Genomic DNA, 16,869 nt, shown 5'->3' with positions numbered 1-16,869 from the left:
GCATATTACAATCATGAGTACACTTTCTTGAAAAAAATGCTGAATTAAATATGCATATCAGATATTTTTGTTAATATTTGTTGTGTCATTTATTTTGGATAATGCATTCCTGATATAAATGTGGTTATTTAACTTTAAATTATACACCTATACTGTTATGCCTTATGTTCATCATAAAACATACATATAAATGGAGAATTTAAAAGGATGCCATTTTAAAAATAATATTTAACTTTATTAATGATATTAAAACTTTCTTTTGAGTATGTATCAGTATCTTTTAATCATAATTTAGCACTTGTAACATTTTGAGGTTCTGCTTTTTTGTTCAGGCCAATTAAAGTACTTCATCTTTAGAACAATGGAGAGCCATTGGAGAATTTGTTGGCAAGAGGTAGCATGCATTAATCAGACCTACATTTCATATAATTTACTCTGGTTGCTATGTAGAGAAAAAATTGGAGTGTTTTGGATAGATGTGCAAAAACCTTTTAGGAAGTCCTTTGAATGGTACAGGCAGTAAATGTTTGGGAGCTTAAATTGACAAGCAGGAAGACTTGAAATCTATTTAGTAGTTGAGATCAAGAGGACTTAATAGTGGATTGATTGAAAGGGATACATAGGCTTGCATGCCATGGGGTAAAGAGATCATAAGGATGCATTTTAGGCTTTTGACTTGCGTAACTGTAAGAATGGCAGTGCCATTCATGGAAATAAAGAACACTTAGAGAAGGGTGAAGAGGGTAGAAAACCAAGAGATAGTTTTGGGCTTGTAGAATTATGAGACAACTTGAAACCTCCAAGGGGAGATGATAACTGGGCAATCAGATATATGGAGCACAAAGTAGGGTTTTGAGAAGGATGTATAAAATTAAGAGGTGTGGTTTTTTTTTTTTTTTTTTTTTTTAAGCATGTGCTTGCTAATGGATTGTAAGGGTCTAATGTGAATAGCTAAAGAGAGAATATGGAGTGAAAATGTGAGAAAGCCTAGGATTAAACCTTAAGGAACTCCAACAATTGATAGTCAATGTAAACCTGAAATGGAGACAGGAAGGTAGCTCCAGAGTGATAGGACACATACCCAAAGGAAAAGTGTGTTTAAAGAAGTATAAGGAGTACTTAGCACTGTGGAATGATCAAGGAAGATAGGGCCAGAATAAAATTTCCTATCTTTATCTTTAGCAAATCTATGAATGAGTATCCTTTAAAGAGATTGGATAATAATAGATAAAAATAGATCTGCTATTGAAACAGTTTACATAGGTGTATCTTACTCCTACTTTGTTTTCTGTGTTCTAAACTATATTTTTTATTGTGACCTTCTTAAAAAGTATAATTTAAATTGAACCCAGCACTCTAAATATGGTTTAGTCAGTATAGTAATCTTTTGAGATGCTAAGTGTTTTGGTTTTTTTTAAGTGATCTCTGCCTATCATGGGGTTCAAACTCATGACTCTGAGATCAAAACTCACATGCTCTACTGACTGAGCACAGCTGAGTGCCCCACTAAATAGGATTTTTGAGATATTACTAGTGATACAGTAAAATTTTTCCTAGGCTTCATTGCATTTTTAATTCATTTTGACCTTGCAAGTAACCAACCCCCATCCTTTCAAAAATTTTCTTAAGAATTTATTTGTGTGTCCAGGTTTCCCCATCTTATAGAAATGCGAGTTTTTTTTTTTTTTTTTAAACCTAATTGTAGGGTTTTGTATTTGTCTCTATTACATCTCCTTAAGTCTGGCCAGATATATCAGACTATTTAGAAGATTTATAATCTTGATTCTACCGTGCAATTTATAAACACTTTAACAAATTTGATTTAATATGTCTTCTAGTTTATATATCCTTGATAAAATTTTGAATAGGACAGAGCGATGGCCACTCTTTGAAGAACAACCTTAGTGGCTTAACCGAATATTGAGATTAATCCCATAATCTACTGAACTATATTGTTATCCTAAACAGGATACCTTGCTCACAGGAGGATACTGTGCTAATTGTGTAACACTGCATCATTTTTTCAGAATGCCCGTTGACTATTTGATATATGGAAGAGTTAGTCTGTCTTTTGGAACTCCAGATCAAATTCGTTTTGACTTGTGATGAGTTCTTTAATATTGACTAAATGGAAACAGAATGAAACAAGGGGTGCCTGTGTGGCTCAGTCATTTAAGCGCTGCCTTTGGCTCAGGTCATGATCTCAGGGTCTTGGGATTGAGCTCTGCATCTGGCTTCCTCCTAGACAGGGAGTCTGCTTCTTCCTTTCCCTCTGCTGGCTCCCTTCGCCTGCTCGTGCTTGTGTTCTCTCTCTCTCTCACTCCCTCTCTCTCAAATAAATAAAATCTTTAAAAAAAATGAAACTGACAAACCTTTTATAAATATTGAAATTTTACTTGCTTTAAAGCCCAAGTTAGTGAATAAATGCTTTAATTGTTCATTTTTTGACTAACCTGAGCAGCAGAGTTTGAACAGGACATTAATATGACCAAAGTTGTGTTTTACTTGGAAACAATATTTTTTTCTCTTCATCTTTGAGTAAACTGATAGTTCAAGGATGTCTGCCATGTTTATTCTGTGGTTTCATAAACAGCATATCTCTGCATTCCCCAATTAGAGAACAGGCTTGTAGTTCTAATTTAAGTTCATTTTCTGTCTCTCACCACTTTTCATAGGATTTATAGGATAATTTTCCATAGTGTATTATTCAAAGGTTTATTATATTATGCTTTTTGATGATGTAATATTTGTGATTTGCCTGATATTGTGTTGGGAATATAGCATCCATTATAGCATTGTTCTGATTGGAATAAAAATGATACAATTCAGAATATGGGACAAAGTGGGTATTACCTTTCCTGAGAGACTCACGAACTACATTTATCTGTTAGAAATGTTGTGAGACACAAGGAAGTAATGCTGTTTTATTTGTTTTTATTTTTTTAAGATTTTATTTATTTATTCATGAGAGAGAGAGAGAGAAAGAGAAAGAGAGAGGCAGAGACACAGGCAGAGGGAGACGCAGGCTCCATGCAGGGAGCCCGACGTGGGACTTGATCCCGGGTCTCCAGGATCATGCCCTGGGCTGAAGGCAGTGTTAAACCGCTGAGCCACCTGGGCTGCCCAGTAAGGCTCTTTTAAAGTTAATCTGTACGTGTTCTGAAATATTTTTTTATATCTTAAGAATGTAGTCTTTTGGTTCACTATTTTGACTCTTTCTACTCATTATTTCTTAATGAAGAACTTCAATTTAATAAATTAATTTAATGATAAAGGATTTATAATAATAGTAAGAATTATAAGAACCTTTGTTTTTTGAGAAGTTCCTTAAGAATAATATATTGCTTATAATAATGCCTTTAACAGCCTCTGCCAGGGAAAGGATGTTACCTGTCTATTCCTATGTCTCCTATAAATCTCATATCTTTAATTTTTTATAGCCAGAATAGTAAAATTTGCCTTTTTCCCTCCCTCCCTCCCTTCCTTCTTTCCTTCCTTCCTTCTTTCCTTCCTCTCTTCCTCTCTCCCTCTCTCCCTCCCTCCTCTCCTTTCTTCCTCTCTCCCTCCCTCCCTTCCTTTCTTCCTTCCTTTATAGTTGATGTCTGTTTCTGTACTCACAGTTAACTTTTCCCTCTTTGTTTTTCAACCTGATCGCTTCTGGAACTTGTGTCAGTGCATAGAGCAGTGATCCAGACAGCTGTATCTTTACAAATAGTCACACTCATTGCCAAATTAGTTTGTAGTGCAAATCTTGAATGAGAACTGCACCTGCTCTCAATATGGATGAAAATGGCAAATGTTAGGGAAAGGATAATTTTGGGATTACTTTAAAACTGATGACAGCTGATCTCAGAATTCTCCTGAGGATTTCTCATCCTGGAAGTCATGGAAGTCCTTTATTCAGAGCAAAACAGCCTTCTTGTCTTGTTTGCAAGGTCTTAGGTGTGTTATTTTAAAAAATAATGGGCTAGAAAAAGAAAGAGCTCTTTGTGCTGCGATCCTCCATTTGAGATGTTATATTAGAAGTTGTCTTCTAAATATACTGATGTTTTCCTTAAAGTTATGTTGGACTAAAAATTTGTGAACCTCTGATTTATCATGTGTGAACATGTATTTCAGATTAAGCAATTCAAAACATTCACTTAAATTTTTTACCAGGAAAATTGTATTTAGTCTATATCTGTCAACCATTAAGTAAAGTTTTTGTTACTTTTAGTATTTTAGCTTAAATAATTTTGGCTTATAATTAAAAAAATAGCTTAATTGATACATAATTCATAAACCATATGACTTATCCATTTAAAGTTTATAAATCAGTGGTTTTTAGTATATTCATAGATATGTGCAGCCATCACCACAATCATTTTAGAGCATTTTCCTTACCTCAAAAAGAAATCCTATAAATCTTTAGCTTCTATCATCTATTCCCTCACTGACCCCCTTTCTAGGCCCTAACCAATCACTAATCTACTTTCTGTCCATAGAGATTTCTCTATACTGGGCATTTCTTACAAATAGAATCTTATAACGTGTGGTCTTTTGTGACTGGCTTCTTTCACTTAGCAAAATGTTTTTAAGGCTTATCCACATTGTACATTCTTTCCTTTTTATGACTTAATACTTATTGTATGAATATACCACATTTTGTTTATCCATGTTTTAGGTGATGAGTGTTTGGATTGTGAATATCCATATTTGTATATAAGGTTTTGTTTGGACACATAGATGTAAATTCTTTGGGATGTGTACCTAGGAATGGAATTGCTGGATCATATTGTAATTCTGTGTGTAGCTTACTAAGGAACCAGAAAACTGTTTTCCATAGTGGCTGCACAATTTTGTGTTCCTACAAACCATGTATGAGAGTTCCAGGTTTCTCCACATCCTTCCCAAGACTTGTTATTTTCCAGTTTTTTTAAATGGACTTTCTTGTGGTTTTGATTTGTGTTTCCCTGATGTCTAATGATGTTGAGTGTCTTTTCACCTTTTATTGGCCGTTTATATATTTTCCTAGGGTAAATGCGGATCCTCTGCTCAGTTTTTAATTGGTTGTGTTTTTATTAGTGGTAAGAGTTCTTTTTATATTCTGGGTGTAGACATTGACAGTAGCAATCTCTTAGCAGATATATGATTTGCAAATATTTTTCCCATTCTTGCGTACCCCCTGCCCATTTTCTTAATGGTGTTCCTTGAAGCAAACAATTGTTTTTTTGTTTGTTTTGCTAAAATCCAAATTATACTTTCTTTTATTGCTCATGCTTTTGGTTTCATATTTAAGAATCCTTCACCAAATCTGAGGCCATGAAGATCTTCTCTGTTTTCTTCTAAGAATTTTTATAGTGTTTAGCTCTTACATTTAGATCACTGATCCATTTTGAGTTAATCTTTGTATATGGTGTGAGGGTCTTCACGCTGTTGCATATGACTGGCCAGTTGTCCCAGCATCATTTTTTGAAAAGACTCATCTTTCCTCACTGAATGGTTTGTGTACCATGTTGGGCTCCCAGGGAAAGAGACAGAGAAAGAAAGAGCACAAGTTGGGCAGGAGACAGAAGGAAAAGGAGAGGGAGAGGAAGAAGCAGACTCCCCACCGAGCAGGGAGGCCAATAAAGGGCTCAGTCCCAGGATGCTGGGTTTATGACCTGAGCTGAAGACAAATGATTAACTGACTAAGCCATCCAGGTGCCCAAATTCCTACTTTAATTATTATTTTATTTATTTAGAATCTCTGAGAACAGTTAGAATTTGGCTAACATAAAATCTTCACATGTAAAATTAGATATATCTGGAGGGGAAAAATGTCCTCAAACCATATCTGAAGAAATCTAAAGGCTTTCTGGAGTATTTATTTCATACAATGATGTGATTGAAAGTTTTTCTAAATCACTGGTCCTTTGCCTCTTGAATCAGCTTCTTTGGCAATTACTTTGCATAAGATACACATGGAAACTTTATAAAAAGTTTTGTAAAGCACTTGTGGAACCATGTCTTAGATCTCAGGTTTGTTAAGCATTAAAAATTATTAATTAAGCATTAACAAAATAAATTGAATTGGTAAAAATAACAAAATTAATTAAGCATTAAAAATTTGTCATGTCATGAGTCATTAAAACATTTTAATGATTCTTTAACTCTACAGTGATAGCTGTTATGTGTGGTAAATTATAAGAAAAATGGCACTCTGGACTCTATTTATGAAAACCAGACCGTGTATTAAAAAGCAAATTAATTTTTTGGTACTACTTTCTATGTGAGTTTGGGTTCATACCTGCATTGAACAGGTGTAATAACTTGAAACTGGTGAGTTTGAGTTAACAGTTGTTTTGACTCTTTTTTCTTGTTTAAGCTGTTTGAACTGCTGGGACCTGATGGACTTGAACTTATTGAGAAACTACTCCAGAATAGAATTACAATTGTGGATAGATTTCTTAATTCTTCAAATGACCATAAGTTGCAGGTTCTTCAAGGTAAGAAAGTATTCAGTGGTAATTCTAATGTAATGGAAAGATCCATTGGTTTGCAAATCTTTTTATATAATTATGCTTATCCTTTAGCCTATTTATATAATTTAGTGATTATTTATTTATTTATTTATGATTTTATTTTTTTATTCATGAGAGACACACAGAAAGAGGCAGAGATGTAGACAGAGGGAGAAGCAAGCTCCTGAGGGGAACCCAATGCAGGACTTGATCCCAGGACCCCAGAATCACAACCTGAGCCAAAGACAGACGCTACCTCGGAGCCACCCAGGCATCCCATGATACCACTTTTTAAAGTAGATTTTAGCTATGGCAGATTATGAAACAAATATCAATACCATAAATAGGTTATTATGGTAGAGATTCTGTTGATATTTAGGTATGGCATTTTTTCTTGCCGGAGATTTGAGTAGAATTTTTTTTTAAAGCAAGTACATATAGTATTTACTATGGGCCAAGTAATATTATAATTTCTTTTCAACTTTTTTATTTTGAAAACTTTCAAACCTTTCAACTTGTAATAAATGTGCAAGGATAATACAGTGAATACTTACTTGCATACCCTTCATGTGGGTTTTGCTAGTCACTAACATTTTGCTTTCTTTCTCTCCTTTCATTATTATCCTCTGTACACATGCACTTATACACATGTATATAAACAAATACACACATTTAAAGTTTCTGTTGAACTGTAGCCTGACTGAAGCTTAGATGAATTAAAAAACTAATTTTCCCATCTTGATGGTTCACTTAATTTCTTTTTGTTCTGTGTAGGATCTTGGAGTTTGATAAAATAACTGCACTGTGCTCCTTCAGGGTATGGAGCAAATCTCATTCTTCATTGTCTTCCTAGCTTAGCAGTGCCTAGAATTAGCAGGTTCTCAATATGATAAATGTGTATTGATTTGGATTGCTCTCAGCAACATTCCTATCAGTTCTTTTAGGGCTGTAGGAAGCCAAGATACTACTACTTGGTAAAATTTAATTAAACATAGAAGATAATCCTGATGGAAGAAAAAAATGTCCTTAATATTGAGTTGACCAAATCTTAGGTTTAAATTGTACCTTGTAAACATTGAGCTGATTCTTAGTGGTTCTGGCTGTCTTCCTTTTTTTTTTTTTTAAACTCTGTTTTTAGGGCATCTGGTTAGCTCAGTGGCTGAACGTCTGCCTTTGGCACAGGTTGTGATCCCAAGGTCCTGGGATCAAGTCCCACATCAGGCTCCCAGTAGGGAGCCTGCTTCTTCCTCTGCCTATGTCTCTGCCTTTCTTTCTGTGTCTTTCATGAATAAATAAATAAAAATCTTTAAATAAATAAATAATAAACTTTGTTTTCATGAAAAGGTGGATCATAATCTTTATTTGCCTTGGTTATCTTACAAATATATTCTGAACTAGTGTTAATAAATTTTATTTTATATGTAAATAAGTAGTGACATATATTCAGTTTAACAAGTAAGGCCTATTACATAGGGAAAAGTATATCTAATGTAAAAAATATATTTTATTATTGTGTTAACAGTAGGTGCTAATTAGTATTGATATTATATTAAAATTTTATAAATGAATAATTTCAAAATTATAAAACTGATTTTTTAAAGTTCTTGGTGTTTTATTTAAGAGTTTATAATGCTAAACTGTATAATCTGCATAAAGAATATATCTGCTGGCTTTTCTTAAAACACTGTGTTAGTATCACTTAGATACCATATTTTAAAAACCTCTCCTTAAAACATACAATTGAATGTGACAGTTTTGTTTTTTAATGAATTATTAGAGCATTGTACTTCTATTTTGGCAGAGGAAAAATGGTTTCCATAAAAGTTAAATTTATAAAACATGATATTTCTTAAATTTTCTTTGTAGACAATTGCAAAAAAATTTTAGGAGAAAATGCTAAACCTAATTATGGTTGTCAAGTTACTATTCAGTCTGAACAAGAAAAACAATTAATGAAACAATATCGCCGTGAAGAAAAAAGGATTGCTAGACGAGAAAGAAAGGCTGGAGAAGATGGAGACATTGCAGAAGGACTTATGTGCTTTGATCCTAAGGAACTGAGAATACAAAGGTAATAAAAATCAGAAGCTGAAAAATGCTTCTTTCGTAATTGCTACTGTTAGGTGTCATCATTTTTTTTAGTTTAAACAATTTAGATGGTTCTAATCATGTTTTCTTATAAGAACAGAATTTTGTTATATGAAAACCTAATTTTCTGGGATATGAAAGCAGTGGTCTTCTTAATTAAAATATTCTTGGTTGCAGCTACATAGGTTGAGAGATTTGGATTTTAGAGATAAGCTATTTCTAGGTGCTATGCACACACCATTAGGTCAAAACTTGTGGAGCCTACACCAATTTATTTTGAGACTTTTTTTTTTTTTCCTTTTTTGCCTAGCTTAGTAAGAATACTTTTCCTCTTGTTATTTAGGATTAAGAAGGAGGAAAAAGAAATGAAGGCATTATGATACTTTTTCTTTTAAATATTGAATCCTATTCTTAAAAAGGAATTTATACCTTGTTAAACATTTTTGGATAGTGACAAACAAAATTATGAATAAAGAACATTAAATTAAACTTACCAGATGATGTTATCTAAAAATAGTGCCTTAAAAAAATGTATTAATTCCTATGTAGTTACACAGAAAATTTCAGGATTGCTAATATCTTTCTTCATGTAATTTAATTTTTTCTTTTTATTGGAAGGCTACCTGAAATAGTTATTATAATGACTATTTTAATATATATTTTGCAGGATAAAAATTTCGGATTTATCCCATTATTTTTGGTTTACAGAGAGCAGGCACTTCTGAATGCTAGAAATGTTCCAATTCTGAGCAGGCAAAGAGACACGGATGTTGAAAAAATACGTTATCCCCATGTTTATGATTCCCAGGCTGAAGCCATGAGAACATCAGCATTCATTGCTGGTGCAAAGGTATGTCATTGGTATATGACCACTTTGGGATAATATATCTATTCTGAGGAAATAGCACAGAGATTTTCCCTGTTTCTTTTGTGAATCTTATATTAGTTGATATACTATGCTAACTTTAATTTTAAAATATTGGGTTAAATGATTTAAAGTAGTGTATATAAAGTACTTGACACACAGTAGGTATTCAAAATATATTTGTTCTCTTCCCTTTTGTTATTTATGGAACCTGTATTCTAGAGTTTTAGTGGTTGCATTACTTTTTGGTCTTTACACTGTATATTGCACATTTTTCCTAGCCGCACATTTGTCTTCAGGAGACTAATAAATATATACTTGAAATTCATCAGCAAAATAGGTGTTTTATATGAGAGATTCTTTATCTCTCAATAATAATTTCAATAATAATCTGAATGGTTTCAATTTTTGTGTGTTTTTTTTGTTTGTTTTTAGACTTTTCTTTAAATTAGCTGTACTTATATACCAGTGCTACATCTAAAGCCAGTAGTGTTCTTTCTCTCCCTCTCTCTGTTTCTAATTAAAGAATCTTTACCAAAGCAATTTTTTAATTTTATTTTTAATTTTTATTTTTATAGATGATTTTACCAGAAGGAATCCAAAGAGAAAATAACAAAATATATGAAGAAGTAAAGATACCCTATAGTGAACCAATGCCAATTGGCTTTGAGGAAAAACCAGTGTATATCCAAGACTTAGATGAGGTGAGATGATCATTTTCTTTCTTTTAAAGAATTATTTATTTTTAAAGAGAGCACATAAATGATTGGGGGAAGGAGGAGAGGGAAAGAGTCTCAAACAGACACCCTGCTGAGTGTAGAGCTCCACACAGGGCTTGATCTCTCAACCCTGAGATCACAACCTGAGCCAAAATCAAGACTCGAATGCTTAACTGACTGAGCCACCTATGCACCCCAAGATGATCATTTTATAAAAAAAATTGATATTTTTGGTGCTTGGTATGTTTTAGGAATAGATTTGTTTAGGAAAATTATTTTTAAAAGTTGGTAGTTGGCTGATACAGTACAGAGGATATATGAAGCTGTTTACTAAAGAGGTATAGTAGAGTTGTTTAAGGTTTTTGTTTTTTTGTTTTTTTTTTTAAGATTTGATTTATTTATTTGAGAGAAAAGAAAGTGCAAACAGGGGAGGAGCAGAGGGAGAGGGACAATCTGACTCTAGATCAGAGCTTACCCAGGGCTCAATCCCAAGACCCCACATCATGATTTGAGCCAAAATCAGGAATCAACCAGCTGAGCTACTCAGGCACCCCAGGGGAGTTTAAGTGTTAAAAATTCATTCCTTCACACATTAAACATATCTTTGTATATGTATTTCTATAGTTTCATGTTTGTTTTTGTTCTTTCAGCTAATATTTGGTTTAACATATGTAGCGTGGCTTAAACTGTTTTAAAGGATTCATGTATTGATATATCAAATGGTCAACCTGTAAAACAATAGAATACTATTTGAGGAGGGGATCAAATTCAAAACTATTTTATTTTTCTCAACTTCTGAATTTTGAATAATTTCAAACCTATGGAAAAGTTGCATGAATAGTATTATCCATTTATCCTCAGTTTGCCATTTTTTAAAATTTTGCCACATTTTCTTTATCTCAAAATAAAATATTTCTTAATTTATTTTTATACTTATTTAAATTGACTGTTCTGCTTGTGATTTATCATTTTCCTGAACTTTTAGAGTTTTGTAATAAATTAGTTTTAGGAAAGGATTATAATTTTTACTTATATTTAAATTGTGAGAATTTGAGGAAGTTTAATTATAAAACTAAGTAGAAAAATAATCTTTCCTGTCAATAAACTTACCAAGTAGTGCCAATCTAGAATATACTGGAGACTCTGTATACTCACTGTAATTCAAACAGTGCAATGTAAACTTGTAAGGACCATTAAAAGGATATACAGATATAGATCACCAAGAACTTCAGTTTGGCCTCAATTACATTTCACAGATTTGACTCAAGTAAATTATATGCAAAACTAAATTCTGACAAATACGAACCCTAATTAAGATGTTTCCGAATACATTTTAAAAGGTCATCTGAACAGTTTTCACTTCCCTTTGCAGACAATCCAATAAATCAGATCCCAAGGATACCTGATTATAAAGTTAGTCATTAGTCTGTATTACAATTTAGTTAACAGTGCCCTATTACTAAAAGTCATTCAAGTAATTTTAAATAATCAAGTCAGACTAGCACTCTCCTCAATATAATGATGCTCTCTAAAACTACTAGAGCACAACATTCAGTATAGTTTATGCTTCTGGATACTTTTTCAACGGGCCGTAGAAGTTTACCACATTCATAATGAATGAATCGGGCTTATTTTTCTTTCATATTTATTTCTAAATAAATACTTTGTTCATTTTAATTTAAATTATAGGTGTAGGAGTTTTCCTTAAATGGATTAATGCCATCTACAACCTTAATGTCTGTCTGCCATGTAACCTAATATTACTATTTAATTTATATTTTAATATTTTACTTATATTTATATTTTTATTTTAACCATTTTGACCGAGTATAGGTGTTTCCCATTGTGGTTTTACTTTGCACTTCCGTAGCAGTAATAATAATTGGATAATAATACGTTCAAATGCAATATGTTATTTTAAGTACATAATTAATGTCATGCCACTCTAGATAATGATCCAACCAGATGTCATTAGCATGAGTAGTAATTTAGACCTCGGGGAAAAAATATAGGTGTTAGCAGAATGTTTTTAGTGGATACTTCCGTTGGCTTGGATCATTTATATACAAGGTAGGATCTTTATGTATCAGGAAGAGTACTCTTGAAGATGGTATTTTTCTCTTTTCACTGAATTCATAATTGTATGGCATTTCTAACAGTCCTATGGGACCATAGGTATAATCCTCTCCTGACTGAATGTCACATCAGATTATTTTGTCCTGGTTGCAATGCAAAGTTGAAAGTTGAGAATAGAGCTGCTGCTCAAGAGAGAAATGCTAAGCACCTAAATTAAGAAAGTGGCAGCCAATATGAGAAATGGGATTAAGAGAATCATTTAGGCACTATAGTATATAAGATCTGATAAATGATTAAATGGGAGGGGATGAAGCAGAGAGAAGACTTTATACTGACATCTAAAGTTTTGTTTGAATCTAGAATGATGTCCAGGGCATCATGGGTAAGTGGTAGTGTGATTTACCAAGCTGAGGAATAGAAGAAAAAGAAAGATTTGTACATGTGAAGTTCAGGAGACAAAAAACCACACTTGTGAGGAAGCAGGGCCTCTGATACCAAGCTAGCCTAGTTTGACTTGACTCCCTCACTTTCTGGCTATGAGACTCTGGGCAAATTACTGTCATCTGGGATCCAATTTCATTTGTAAAATTGGGATAATAGTACTTACCTCACAGTTTAATTGTGAGGATTAAATTTATTAATTTATGTTAAACACTTTGAAGATTATTAGATACTTAATACATTTTAGCTAAAATGTTAACTTTAAAAAAATGTGTAATGAAAATGCTGTGAGGTCAGAGTGTGGATAAAATGAAAAGACTTACTGTTACGTAGGAAATTATATTTAGTAAATAAATCTGTATTCACTTATGCTATTCAGTTATTCTTTCATTCCAAACACATATAGAATAGTATTGAATACTATCCTACACGATAAGGGAGAACTAAATTTCTAGTCACTTGATTGAGTGGTTTCTTATTATTTATAATTAGTTATTAGTTTTATAGAAACTAAAGAAAGCAGTCATTATAATTAGTGACATCTGTGGTTATTCAAGAGAGACATTTGGAAAAAAGTGAAATAGAATTAAAAGAAAACAAACAAACACCTACTTTTCCTCTATTTTACTTTTCTGAACATGAGGTTGAGGATCCTAACGCCAAAGAATTTATTGAGAGTTTGATTCAATCAAATTATAAAGGCAAGAAAAAAGAAGCATCCAGAGAAATACTTCAAAGTGTGGATCTTTCTCATGAGACCAGTTTGAAAAGGATGAAATGTTGCTAAAACCTTGACATGCCCCCAAATAACCCTTTCCTGAAGTATCACACAAGGCTGGTTCTTACACTGTCAAGCATATCATCAGTTTCATCAGAACCATGGCTTTGAATCACTCACTGCCTTTTTAAGAGGTGGTATCAAGTAATAATAACAAAATATAAAGTTGAAAGTTTAAGAGTGTGCTTACAATCTTTTTAAACTGATACGGATCTTAGTAAAGAAAATTCCATAAATTTCATGGGGAAAGAAATGATGTAGCACAAATCAAATTTCTAACCATTTTATCAAGTTTTGTTTCCCTTGATAAATGCTTACCTTCACTTGGAGATTGAAGCCATGAGAATACTGATTCTGATGTATTTGCTAGATTTTTTAACACATAATACCACCAAAACAAAGAAATGAACAAACATGTAGATGTAGATTACTTGTATATCTTTATAAATTCCACAAAATGTTATCCTTTTTGCTTTAGCAGTCTTTTTAAGATAGTAAGGTATCTAGGGGCACCTGGATTGTGTACTTGGTAAAGCATCAACTCTTGGTTTTGACTCAGGTTGTGATCTAAGCGTCATGAGAATGAGCCCCACTGAGCTCCATCCTCGCTCAGCACAGAGTGTGCTTAAGAGTCTCTTTCCCTCTGCTTCTGTGTGCTCTTTCTTTCTCAAATAAATCTTTTTTAAAAAACACATTAAGATACCTAATAATAACAAAAACATTTTTTATACTTACGTACCTATCAGGTTACCCTTTATGCTCTGACTTAAGTCAGAGACTTTTTCACTGTCAATAGAGATCAGAGATTTAGAGCACATAGGAAATTTAATACTCCCTTGTTGGCTGTGAAGATAGAGTAGGCCATATGCCAAGGAATGTGGGTAGTCTTTAGGAGCAAAGAATAATAGACAGCAAAGAATTAGGAACCTCAGTTCTACAACTCCAAGGATGTGGATTGGCCAACCATCTGAATGAGCTTATTAAGGGAATCCTTCCCCAGAGCTTCCAAATAAGAGGTCGGCCTGGCCAGAACAATAAATTCACCATTATGAAACCCTGAACAGAGAACCCCCTTCAAGCCCTCCCAAATCAGACTTCCAGAACTTCCAGATAATAAATGGATGTTTTAGGTCACTAAATTTTTGGTAACTTCTTATACAAGGACAGAAAGCTAATTCAAAGTCACATCATAATCAAACTGCCTAAAACCAATGATAAAGAAAAATCTTTAAAAAAATCAACAAGAAATAAAGCAGACATTGTGATTTCCTTGTTTAATAGTGGATATTTTTGTATTCTTACAAACATCCTTGAGTTTTCTTCTGGGATATTGTTAAGTTACTTTGGGTCAGTTTGACCTCTTCAGGTCTTGCTTCTAAAATTTCTTAGGTGGGCCAATGCAGCATTTAAATGCTAGTTTTGCCTCATTACTGAGACACAGCTCTTCTGAGTAGAGTACTCTGCATAATTCCCAGTTAAATAAGAGGTTTTCCACGTTGGTTGGTAAAAATGAGAGCTGTTCCAGACACCAGAGGGTGAGGTATGAGTTTGCTTCCTCTAACCCATTTAAGTGGTTCTTCTCCATACCTTGGGCACTTTTCTCATATGCTTGTGCTAGTGAGCATTCAACAAAGACTTAAAGGAGACTCTGCTTTAGTCTCTGGAGCTATCAACTCTCTTTTTCTGATGATTATTTTTTTTACAATAAAAATATCTCCCAAGTGGAGAAACATTACTCTAAGGGAATGAAGGTAGGACATGAAGCTGTTGCAGTTGAGAATTATTATTCCATGAAAATTCACAAAATCCTTGTGTTTTAATAGAATCTTCAGGGCTTAATTACAGATTTTATCTTTTTGAACCAAAAGCAGCAGGTAACTCTGGAAATTGGGAACTATAGCAAGGTAAAAGGTGTGTTTTCCCCTTTTCTCTGAGGGAGGCCAATAGTTTATTGAATTCTCAAATAAGTCGTTATCAAAGAAAGGAAATAATTCTGTTTTCACAATTATAAATTATCAGAAAAGTCAGATCTGTACTTTGAAGTTAGGTCTTAAATAAAATGAGAAAAGAAAAAGAAGTTGATTCCACCCTGTCTTTTCCCATTCTTTTCCTACAATAGTGGTTTTCACTGGGCAGCCTCCCTGCCCCCATCCTTCCTAAAAGATGTTTGGCAATATTTGGAGACACTTTTGGTTGTCATAACTTCGAGGTTGCTACTCTCACTTCGTAAATAGGAGCAAGCTGCTACTAAACATTCCAAAGTGCACATAAAAGCCTCTCAGGACAAAGAATTCTCAAAGTATCAATAATGCAAAGGCTGAGAAACCCCAATAGAACAGAGCCATATAAGAACTTTATTCAAAAAAAAAGAATTTTATTCCCTCCAGAGTTAGGTACTTGAAAAGTTGGTTCTTTTTTTCCTCTTCTAGGCATCAAATGAAATCTAAAAATACTATAAATAAGGTTGTTAAAACTCTTACTTTCTAATCATTCCCTTCCCAAGCTTCTTTGATATTGTTGTTATGTATTTTAGTTCTACCTTGTTTTAATTTTTATGTCAGATATTATTGTTACTGTTATTATTGTTTTACAGTCAGTAGTTATTTGGTTTTACTATGTATTTTGCTCACTGTTTTTTAATTCCATCAGTGCATTCATGTTCTGTAACTTTTCCTTGCCTGAATTTTCGTTAGTGAGAATCTGCTACTGGCAAAAATCTCTAATTTCTGTTAATCTAAAATGTCTTTATTTTACCTTATTCTTGAAAGATATATTTGCTTTTAATAGAATTCTAGGTTTATAGTTATTTTCTCTTAGCACACTAAAGATATTATTCTATCACATCCTATCTTAAAACATTAAAGATATTATTATAACATTTTCTTTCCATTCTTGCTTTTGAGACATCTGCAATCAATCTAATTGTGATTTTTTCTTTCATTTTTTTTTTTTTAATAAGCTTTCTCTCTGGCTGCTAATAAGATCTTCCCTTTGCTCTTTGGATTTCCAATTTTATCATGTTTCCAAATAAAGCTTTTTTGGTAACTTCTTGTTCATTTTCTTATTCTATAATCTATTTAATGTCAGCAGTCAAAATGAGGAAGGAAAGAAAAAGGATTTTACATTTTTCCTATACCTATAACTTGACATTGTTAAAAATGAAAACAGAAATAGGTATGTTTGCTCTGTCTATAGTGAGCTTGCAACATAGCTAGGGACATAAAAAAAGACATCTATGGTGAGTATTTACAAACAATATACTATGGAATGCACTAAGTACAAAATCAGTGGTGCAAATTTAGTCATATAGAAGACAGAGGGATTAGTACAGGCTATCGCTGTTAATGACAATTTCTTGCAGAGCATGAGCCTTAGTTCTTTCTTGACTACTGTGTTCTCGGAGAATTGGTCTTTATCTGA

The 16,869-nt window shown here is 33.0% G+C and overlaps 1 protein-coding gene across 3 annotated transcripts in view; it reads left to right on the top strand.

Annotated features, from left to right (window-relative positions):
- The window catches only part of ASCC3 (activating signal cointegrator 1 complex subunit 3), a 340,865-nt gene that overhangs the window by 53,839 nt on the left and 270,157 nt on the right, over positions 1-16,869 (top strand). For all 3 annotated transcript variants that reach the window (XM_026002925.2, XM_026002927.2, XM_026002926.2), the window contains exons 5-8: positions 6,347-6,467; positions 8,349-8,553; positions 9,279-9,420; positions 10,014-10,139. In XM_026002925.2, coding sequence (XP_025858710.2) covers positions 6,347-6,467; positions 8,349-8,553; positions 9,279-9,420; positions 10,014-10,139 — 594 coding nt within the window. The remainder of the gene's footprint in view (positions 1-6,346; positions 6,468-8,348; positions 8,554-9,278; positions 9,421-10,013; positions 10,140-16,869) is intronic.

Source organism: Vulpes vulpes, chromosome 1 (genome assembly GCF_048418805.1).
Source record: "Vulpes vulpes isolate BD-2025 chromosome 1, VulVul3, whole genome shotgun sequence".
In the NCBI taxonomy this organism is placed as follows: Eukaryota; Metazoa; Chordata; class Mammalia; order Carnivora; family Canidae; genus Vulpes; species Vulpes vulpes.
The sequence above is the reverse complement of the archived record's forward strand: the minus strand, read 5'-3'. Positions and strand labels throughout refer to the sequence as shown.